Source organism: Lepisosteus platostomus, chromosome 7 (assembly GCF_059453375.1).
Source record: "Lepisosteus platostomus isolate fLepPlt1 chromosome 7, fLepPlt1.hap1, whole genome shotgun sequence".
Lineage (NCBI taxonomy): Eukaryota > Metazoa > Chordata > Actinopteri > Semionotiformes > Lepisosteidae > Lepisosteus > Lepisosteus platostomus.
In genome coordinates, this window is record NC_142617.1 from 2,402,902 (window position 1) to 2,414,185 (window position 11,284).

General features: G+C 36.2%; 1 protein-coding gene across 1 annotated transcript; it reads left to right on the top strand.

Annotated features, from left to right (window-relative positions):
• The first annotated feature begins 6,565 nt into the window (after positions 1-6,565).
• On the top strand, positions 6,566-8,232 carry LOC148657860 (olfactory receptor 52K1-like). Its single transcript, XM_088641890.1, has one exon. The coding sequence runs from the start codon at positions 6,642-6,644 to the stop codon at positions 7,602-7,604; it is 963 nt and encodes a 320-aa protein (XP_088498016.1). The 5' UTR covers positions 6,566-6,641; the 3' UTR covers positions 7,605-8,232.
• The last annotated feature ends 3,052 nt before the right edge of the window (positions 8,233-11,284 follow it).

An 11,284-nucleotide genomic window follows, 5' to 3' on the forward strand; every position in this document is an offset into this window, starting at 1 on the left:
ATAATTAAACACGCGTTTGCGATTTAAATCAGAACACGATTTAAATCAATATAAATGTTTATATTGTAACGCATACTGTCCAGCCTCCATTTCTCTATGAAAATTTACTCTGTTGCACACACACACACAATAGAAGCAGGAACCGCAGTCAGAAGGGAAGAAGGTGACTATTCATTGTTATCAAAAATGACTTAGAATCGATCATGTTGCGATATTTTGAAATATAAAAGTCAATTGATTGTCCATAATATCGCTATTCTATTTTTTCGAAGAAATGTTTGTTAAAAGATAAGTCCAGCACCAGCTGGATTCGAACACACAACCTGTGCGTTGTTAGTCACGCACGTAGACCAGTAGGCTACAAGACAACTCGCATGAACAGGGAGGCGAAACAGCCCTACACAGCCCTGTCGCAGTACACGAATATAATCATACCGTTATTTAATTCTTTAGATACGCGATTCCATATTATATTGGCAGAAAAGCTTAAAACTACCACTTTTTCACATGCTATTTCACATGCTAGTTAAATACTTCGATGCTTAAAATCGTTAGGGAGAAATGGAATACCGGTGTGTATTTTTCCTTTAAAGTACCGATTCCTGGAATCTGACTGGCTGACACCCTTCTGAAGTGGTTCCATAAAATCTGGTATACGGAAAAGAAAGCGTTGATAAATACAAGTGTCTTTTAATACACTCTTTGCTGTGCTCTTGAGGATCCTTGTGATATTTTGAGCTCTAGTTGAATGATAAGTGTCGCATTTTAAATCATTTTCGTAGTTAGAAATTATGAAACGCCCTGTTAAAAGCAAGGAAGTTTTTATGCCCGTTGAAGTAAAACAAAATGCCTGACAAAGTATGGCTTGGACAGATTCCAAGTGCTTGTACAAATGTGCTAAAGAAATTATACTTTGAGTATACAGCTTGTCCAAAGCCATCCATTATTAATACTATTAGTAATATCTTCAGTAAAGGCTTTGATGCATAAATATTTCTGATAAAGGTAGGTTGTGTACTTTTGTCCAACTGAGCAATCTTGCTTTCATAAAATATACCAACATTTTAATGACTGATGATTAACATGCTGTAATACACAGTTCAAAATTAAAGGCTCAAATGCTGTACATGAGAGGTTAAGCTCCCCCTGGCGGTTTTACAAGGTGACGTCGGATAGTTTCCGGCAGAGCGTCAAATGACGCGCGATTAACCGCGTGATACCGCGATACGCCCACCGGGTATGCCGCGAAATACCTCACCCATTCTGAATGGCTGCATCTGTATGTGTGATCTTTTAGCACCAGATAATTTGTATTGGACTTACTACCCAGCAAGTCAGGTGTCTGGCCTGGTGACTCTGATGCAGCCTGACTAGTTCTCTGGACCTCCATTCTCTTGTCTTAATTTTTAAAGGCAGTGAATGTGCTCCTCCATTAGATGTGGGAATGTGGCAACTAAAACATTTCATCATTTCAAAACAATCTTAAAACCACATAGCCCCAGCCCTTAATATAAAACCCAAAAGATTATCCTCTCTCAGAGTTTTGAGCAACATTTACACTCCAACATGTGAAGATAAATCATGGATAAATGTAGTTATTTCTACATTTACTTTTCTATAATAACTAATACATCAGCTAAACTTTTGTTTCTGTGCCTGTGTTTTGACCTTTAAAAATGTTGTCAGATTGCCAGGAGGATATTCCAACTCCAACTCCAGTACAGTTAAAAAAGACAAGAAAAAGCAAACATGTCAAACAAGCTAAAATATAGGAAAGAGAAAAGGCACTTACTCTCACTTTCTAGCACACTGCTCACACGCACTTCAAATGCATACATCGGCAGGCATCTCTAACAGACAGATAAACAGATAAACATATAGATTTCTGAGTGACATTTTTAAATTGTGTCAAGACAAAATGTACATAAATGTGTGAAAGTTCAGAAGCCACATTTTTAAAACGCAGATATACAGTAGGTAATATGTGACAAGAGGCCATTCAAACCCACCTTGCAAATAAAGGTTTTTCATAAACGTAGCAAAAGGTGCATTTAATAAATGTAATAGTAAATAGATTCATTAGTCCTGTAAGCCTCTTCACATTTTTAGGAACCTTTTGTCACAGTTCACATGTTATTTGGTAACATGTTGTATTACTTAAATGTATTTGTGACTCATCTTGTGTTTATCAGTTACACAAGTCTCCATTTTGGTAAGATTTGCCAATTTGATACACTTAATGTAACAAAGCTTTACAATTCTGCACTGGCCCATGTGTGCCAATTAACTCAGCCAGAAGTAGCCAGCCAGCAGACGCTGCGTCACCCGGGGAAAACACAGGGGACTGAAGGTGGATGTAAGAATACAGCAGGAGGAAACTAAAGGGTTTCCTTTGTAAATTGTATCAGTCCTCTTTTCCCCCTCAAGTCTGTAACCCAGTAAACACCACATTCCAGAAAAAAGAAAGTGCTGAAAGGTTAAAATATTTAAATAACAAGAAACAACAGGCAGATCATTTTCTATGCTCTACAACAGTCAGTGAATGAGCATGATTAAATCTTGTTTCAACCTGGTACTGTACAACATACTTGAGCTTTATTTTAATTTGCTCACAATTTTTGTACATTGTAATCGATAGTTTAAGATACAGTATGTGCTTCCTTTAGAGTTGTGGATTTATTACATAATATAAATACAGCCAAATCATCTGTGTCACACTTGAAGCTATTATTTCTATGATGACATTAAATGCTACCACTTCCCCTATTATATTTTAAGAAGCTGGAATTATATATATATTTTCAGAGTTATGGCAAATAATTCATTTTGTAGTCCTTGCATTTTCACTAAATACTTTGTACTTAAAGGGCTGCTGTGAGACATCTGGCAAAACAAAAAAAAGCAGGTCTGTACCCTGGCTGAGATTCCAGTGGATCTCATCACACTCACATGTGAAGAGATATCAATCAACCTGCACAGCATTTTCAAAATGTGTTAGGAAACCAGCTCCTAACTGAGCTCCTCGAAAACACTTATGCAGGGATAAAGAGAACTAGCAGACGCAACACAGAAGGCAGAATGTCAGAGGAAGACCAGAATTCAAGAGCTGTGAAGAAAAAGCAAACTGTTAAATGACTGATAAATATCTGGTCATTTTACACATTAAAAAAAATATGTTTTATCTATCATAGCTCTATCATACTTAAATAAACTAAGCACTTTTGTATTATACTCTGTATTATGGTTTTATTTTGATAATAAGGACACAAATTAACGACTATCTGCAATTAAGAAGGGTTTTGGCATTAAAGAATGGGTGTGCAAATTTAACTAAATAATCTTTTCATTCAGTGCAGAAAACATGAAGCCCTTTATTTTTCAATTATTTGCAAAGAAGAGAATAAATTTAATTTAACTATTAATTTATTAAATGTAACAGCAACATTTTATTTAGATAACAGATGTCTGGAATCAGAAATATCTACAGTACAGTATATCAAAATCAGAAAACAATTATTTTTCAAGATTAAACAATTGTTGTTGTTTTTTTGTCAAAATTATAGGTAGAGTGTTATGTGGGCTTCAGTAGACCACTATAATGTTATGTGTGCCAAAATGATTTTTTGTGAGTGTGTACCTCAGTCTGATCATACCTTTCAACTATTTTGTGATTTTCTGTGAGTACTATAAGGGAACAGACACAGTAATTTACAAGACGCCTTACTGATCCAGGACCCCAGAGCCAGTTTCAGCCCGGAATTTTCTCCCCTTTTGTTATATCTCTTCAGCGGAACTGTCACGGATGTCGGAAGGGACGAACCGTGGAATGGCAGGAGAGTGTAAAAAGACCCGATGCGAAGCAGCAGAAAGGGGATTTAGCCCGGGCTCAGCAGTGCAAAGAGTTCTGGAAATGCCGTATAGCAACCTATGCCTTCAGGCCACGGACGGAGCGGCGACCTGGTGCTAGGCGGGTCTCAGGACATCCGAACGTCAATGCTGAGCCAAGGTGAATTAGAGACCTGGAAATATATAGCCCCAGAGAGAGAGACACCGGAAGGACAGCAAAGCACAGGAAACAAGGGACAGGACAGAGTAGGAGTGCCCTCTGGCTGCAGAGGGTGTGACAGGAACATAGCAGAAGCCTTGTTTAAGTCTTAAATTGAAGCTCACCCCATTGGCATTAAGAGTAAATAATCAAATTTATTTTATCTCTTAATGTGTCCACTCAGCAGACAAAATCTACAGAAACAAACAGCAGGGATTTTGTTTTCTGTCTTCAAATTTTTTTCGGGGGGGTGCCTGCCAAACAGCTTTCTGTAGGCCCTGCCCTAGGTGTCTACTAACTTGGATAAAAAGATAAATTGACGAATTTGAAAAAATTATACAAAAAATTCTCCCATCACCTCAGGGCTTTGAATGACTGAAAATACAATGAATGACAGCGTTTTCCACCAATCAGACCAGCTTTTTCAAGGCGGTCAGTTTCAAAATTCAGTTGCAACAGCCAATACCTTTCAGCTTCCTCCAAGTATGGAGATGAGTAAGGTAAGCCTCTTGTGGATGTATTTCTGGTATTGCAGATGCCTCGAACAAGGTAAAAACATGGAATAAATATACATTTTTGTCGCTGGTTTAAGTTTTTGCAGTCATGTTTTTGCTGGGTTATTGATTACTAATCGACACACTTTGGAAATTTGCTGAAGTGCGTCATCAGATAAAAAGTGTTATTGTGATCAATAGCCTAGGTGTACTTTGGTTCTGAAAACGGTTTTGTGAAGCTCCGGTTGTCTATTTCTGATTGATATAAGGTCTTCTGCAAAAGATTTTGGGGTTTTGTTGGTGACATACTGTGAAATGTGATTTGGGGGTTACCGCTTTATAGCACTTGGGTGCCTTGGCAGGATTCTGCAGTTCTGTGTCGGTTAAGAGTTATGCACAATAAAGAGCAGACATCTGTGAAACCTGTCTGCCTTAGTCCCTGGGTTTCTGCGGTGTAACAATGTGTGTTATTATTTCAAAATGTTCATTTCTGATTTTTGATTGACTCTACAAAACCATCACAGAAACCATCACCTTTGCAGCCTACGCATGCTGACGCAGCTACCCACCTGAACTACTTCCCATTTAATTGTCTAGTTCTTCAGTTATGTCTGTGCATTGGTAGCTTTGCTTTCATAAAAGGATAAGAACACTCTCTCACAATATCTGCACCCTGAATAGTAGGAGATGCTATGCAACGTCGTTAATTCTCATGATATTTCAAGTAAAGAAGTGAGAGTAGAAAAATATGTGTTCTAAGCATGTCAGATAAATATATAAATTAAGACGCATCAAATATATCTTCCTCTCTTGCCTCTACGTTTATAATACTCTGTCCCTGCCCAGGAGGTTATTGTGATCCACACACAAGCCTTCATGACCTCTGGCACAGAATTCACATCAGTTGAGTGTGGTTGCAATGAGAAATGAAAATGGGATTTCGAGCCACAACTATCTAAATCAACAAAAAAGCAATTGTCTTAAAATTAATAAACAAGTCCTGCACATCCTCTACATTTACAATAGAAATTGTCTGCTGGGGAGTTTATAGTGATCCCCCAGCAGGCTTCTGACCTCTGAAAGAGGATGTGCTTCACCTGAGTTTCATCAGTGACAAAACAGAATGAGATCTTGAGCCACAGCTGTCTTAGTCATTACTCAGAACACAATGCTCTGCAAGCTGAGGCTTGGGCCTTATCTTTTAATCACAAAGCTGGTACAGTATATAAAAAACATAGCCTCTTACATACACTAAATGGCTCTCATAAAAGGCTGTGAGAAATGCTGAGTATTCGATTTTGTTCATGAAAATGGATTTCTCAATGCACTGATTAAGATCTGTGGGCCTCTGCTCCCATTGAAATTTCACAAGATGTCTTGCCGTGTCACCCTCACAATTCCTACCTTGTTTATTACTACAAATAATTATTTTTAACCGTGTGGTGGCACGTCATCTGGGACTTTGATAAAGAGATTTAAGAGCAGCTCTTGCAAGATCAAAAACAAGAGACAGGAGAAGGGTGTCCATATGAAACAGTGAGTTACTCTGACTATGCTCATTGTTACTGATGTTATGGTTATTATATTTATCTGATATATGAAGAATATATGATTATTCTTTTTTTTCCTTTTTTATATACACCTCACCAGAAACCATCATATCTGCAGTGACTTCTGATGCAGTGTGATTGGAAAATGCATTACCTCACTGATGGCAGCGTGTTCCACTATGATATCTATTATCTGGTTATTTTGTAACTAAAGTTAATATGGTCAATATTATAATATATTATACTAATTGATAACCAATTAATTGGTAAGTATTATACTATTAACAAAGGTTTTGATTCTTGAGTTTACCAGAATGCATACTGATATTCTGCTAAACCTTTATATGCTCCAGATAAAATCATGGAGAAAACCATTGATTTAGAATGATTCAAGTTATGACAGTTGGATTTTTAAAATGTATATTCCTATGTAATTCTAGAAAGTACTGTATGTGATACAACAGTCAATGTTTACCAATATTTTAATTTTGATTAAATTAAATATAATTAATGTAATTAATAGAAGTGTTCTCTGATTTCCAGGAAATCAACATGCAGAGATACCAAGGTGGAAATATTTCTCACTCTGAATTTTTTTTAATTGGATTTTCAGGACTTAAAGAACACAGATGGCTGCTTTTTTTCCCTTTCTTCCTGATGTTTGCCTTGTCTGTTGTGGCCAATTCGATTTTGATATTTGTTATTAAGACACAAAGGAGTTTACACTCTCCAATGTGTGTTTTAATTGGTGCCACATCAGTTGTCAACCTGTTTCTGACCATGTCTTTTATGCCAAGAATGTTGTTAAGCTTTTTATTTAACTGGGATGGTATTTCTCTGACCGGTTGTCTGACCCAAATGTTTTTCATTAACTTCACTGGTTCATTCCAGTCATCCATTCTCCTCCTGATGGCTATAGATCGCTATGTCGCCATATGCATTCCATTGCACTATAGTGATTATATAAACACTCCTAATTGTTTTAAATTTGTAATCGCATCTCTTCTCAGAAGTGCCATTTTCTTTGTGGTTGTTGCTTTCCTTGATGGCAGTCTGTCTTACTGTAACTCGAATATCATTGATCATTGCTTCTGTGAGCACATGGCTCTGGTTGGACTGGCTTGTGGAAGCACATTGATAAACAACATTTTTGGACTCCTAATAATTTTTCTCATTACAGTTTTTGATTGGGTGTGTGTTTTTATTTCTTATGTGAAAATTTTCATTTCTGTCTTCTTTAAAGCCTCTGGAAAATCTTCTCGAAAAGCAATTCATACCTGCACTACACATATTATAGTCTTATTCTTGAATTACATATACGTCATGGTAGCATTGCTTTCATATAGAATAGGGAATTCACTTTCTCCCAACATCCGTGTTCTCATTAGTATAATGTATCTACTTTTTCCCAGTTGTTTTCATCCAATTATTTATGGATTCAAAACTAAAGACATAAGAGAACAGATACTGAAGGCATTTAAAAGTGTCAGGAATAATCAGGTCTCCGTTAAATGACCGATGTACAGTAATGTACAACCAACCTAAATAACATTATGAATACAGCTGGATCTTTTCTTTAACAATATTAGTGCCTCAGATTGGAAAAAAAATAATTTACATTAAATTTAAAAGCAAATACCAACAGAAAGAAAATGTTAAAAGTTTTCAAGTATAAATGGAAGGTAAGAGATTAGCAGCCTGTCTGTTGGGAAGTGAAATTAGCTCCAGGGCCTGCACTGTGAAACTGTTTGCATGATTAAGGTCTTGTAATAAAGAGTGAGCTACTGAAAGACTGCATTAACTCATACAGTTCATCTGTTCATCTTACTACTTATATAGTATTTACCTCCTAATATTAATAAATAGCACATATCTACATATCACTGGCTGGCTCAATCTAATATTTATGTTATGAAGATAAAGAATATAAGGCACAAACACTGACATTTTAAACTTATTTCAATTGTCACATTAATAATACTGAGGCACTAAGTGCAGAATCCTTAGATTTGCTGCTGGGAAGAATACTCTTCATAATCCTGTATTCCAGAAAATCATTATAATGTATTTTAATAGTATTTTGACATGGTGCAAAATATGCCTACAATAAATCTTTTATTGCCTCTGCACAACTGTGTTGTTTATTATAATTGTAAATTATATAATTGTTTAGTAAAACATGTTTGCTGGTGTTGCATTAGTTAATAGTACTACAGTAGCTATTGATTGCCTATGTTAAAATATTGATTCATTAAATTACACCTGGGGTAATTCTGTCTGTCAGGTAAATACAGATCTTGATTATTCCTCATAAGTATCTGTATCTGAGAACTCATGAGACCACTTTTAATTAAACACAATTGTTATTGTTCTTGAGCTTGAAAGAGGTTAACTTTCTTTAAAAGTGTACTTTACAAAACTAGATCTGAATGAAGTGTGTAAATGCAGCAGTGTGCCACAGCTGATTACAATTAAATAAGTATTAACATAAGTTAAATAAGTATAATAAGTATGAACATTCGTGACAGGGTGATTTCTGAGACTGGTGATGCAGAAATAAAAAGAATCAAGGCATTAGTTCCCTGATGTTTCGCATTATCTCATCTCAGCAGTATTCATTATTCAATCTCTCACACAAAAATCTTTTGTTATCACAGGAATCCATGTCCATACTGTGGCTTTCAGAAACATTTTATTTTCAACACATCTAAGCAGCCGCCATAGAGTTTGTCAAATATAACTGCAGAAGATGTCACATTGTGTCACACAACAGTTCAGAAAAATATCTGATCTGTCTCTACTCCCATCTCCCCTTATCTGAGGTGTTATTGTATTTTGCTGTAATAAAAAAAGCACAATTTTATATCCATTAGCACTCCCTTGATCTCTGTTTAACCACCATGAAAAACATAAAAATATGCACAAGCACATTTTTACCATGTGGCAGAAAGCTAATCACATATAAGTAACTTGAATCTAAAACATCCTTAAATAAAAAAAAACCTTCTAATTGCTTCAGATTGTATCAAGAAAATAAAGAAACTGCATTGACCTTACTGTACATACAGAAATACTGTACATTAAAAACTTATGGCAAATAATTCATTTTGTAGTATGCCTTCCTTGCATTTTCACTAAATACTTTGTATTTAAAGGGCTGCTGTGAGACATCTGGCAAAACACAAAAAAAGCAGGTCTGTACACTGGCTGAGATGCCAATGGATCTCATCACACTCAAGAGCTGTGTACAAAAAGCAAACAGTTAAATGACTGATAAATATCTGGCCATTTTACACTTATTTATCTATTGTTTTTATCTTTTTAAAAAAGTTTTATCTATCATAGCTCTATCATACTTAAATAAACTAAGTACTTTTGTATTATACTCTGTATTATGGTTTTGTTTTGATAATAAGGACACAAATTAACAACTATCTGCAATTAAGCCATTAAGCCATGAAACAATTGATGTTTTTTTTTTGTCAAAATTATAGGTAACGTGTTATGTGGGCTTCTGTAGACCACTATAATATTAAGTGTGCCAAAATGATTTTTTATGAGTGTGTACCTCAGTCTGATCATACTTTTCAACTATTTTGTGATCTTCTGTGAGTACTATAAGGTAACAGACACAGTAATTTACTCCTTACTGATACAGGCCCCCAGAGCCAGTTTCAACCTGGAATTTTCTCCCCTTAAGGTTTTGTTATATCTCTATAGTGGAACATAGCAGAACCCTGACTTAAATCTTAAATTGAAGTTAACTCCTTTGCCATTAAGTATAATCAAATTTCTTTTTTCTCTTAATGTGTCCACTCAGCAGACAAAATATACAGAAAAAAACAGCAGGAAATTTTTTTCTGACTTCAAAGATTTTTTGGGGTGGCCTGTCAAACAGCTTTCTGTAGGCCCTGCGCTAGGTGTCTACTAGCTTGGATAAAAAATCAAGACAAATTGACGAATTTGAAAATATTCTACAAAAAATTCTCCCATCGCCTCAGGGCTACGAATGACTGAAAATACAATGAATGACAGCGTTTTCCACCAATCAGACCAGCTTTTTCAAGGCGGTCAGTTTCAAAATTCAGTTGCAACAGCCAATACCTTTCAGCTTCCTCCAAGTATGGAGATGAGTAAGGTAAGCCTCTTGTGGATGTATTTCTGGTCTTGCAGATGCCTCGAACAAGGTAAAAACATGGGATAATTTTTTTTAATATACATTTTTATACATTAATATACATTTTTGAAGCTGGTTTAAGTTTTTGCAGTCATGTTTTTGCTGGGTTATTGATTACTAATCGACACACTTTGGAAATTTGCTGAAGTGCGTCATCAGATAAAAGGTGTTATTGTGATCAATAGCCTTGGTGTACTTTGGTTCTGAAAACAGTTTTGTGAAGCTCTGGTTGTCTATTTCCAATTGATATAAGGTTTTCTGCAAAAGATTTTGGGGTTTTGTTGGATGACATACTGTGAAATGTGATGTTTGTCTTCAGTAAATATTTACTTAGTGTGTCAAGCTTTCCATCCCTTGGGCAGTTCCGGGGGACATTAATGGACATTAATTAATACTTAATTAATTAATTATCGAAAAGTTAAAATGTGTTGTGTCACAGAAATGAGAAGCAAACTTTGTCCCAGCTGTTCTGGCCCCTACAGGGAAGGCAGTTCCAGTGCACGCCCATTTATGTTTTTAATTTAAAATCGACAGCTTTGCTACATACAGCTAAGCTGGAATCGCCATTTACTGTGTGGTTTTTTTTCATGTCTTGGGAGAATGAGGCAGTGTAGGCAGACACCTCCAAATCTTCGAGCCACTCAACATTTAACATGTCACAGGCAGCAACACCCTGTATTGGAGGTTCAGCACGAACTGGAAGATAAACTCCTCTCTCATCAACAGTACCAAATACCTGTGAGAGCCTTAGGAAACCAAAGGGATAGCCGTTTTGCTGAGAGCAGAGAGAGCTCTGCTGGCCTATCCTACCCTTGGCAGCTGTTGTCTGTCATTGCTTGAGAAATCCCAGTCAAACCTGGATAGTGATATGAACCAGACTTGAACCCATAATCATAGATCTCAGCCTGCAACCTTACCAGTTGTTCCTCTTGAAAGGGCCCCAGTTTTTATATGCTGTATACTGTATCTGTCTTGGCTAACAGGATTACTTCTAAGTCAACACCATGCTACCAGCTCT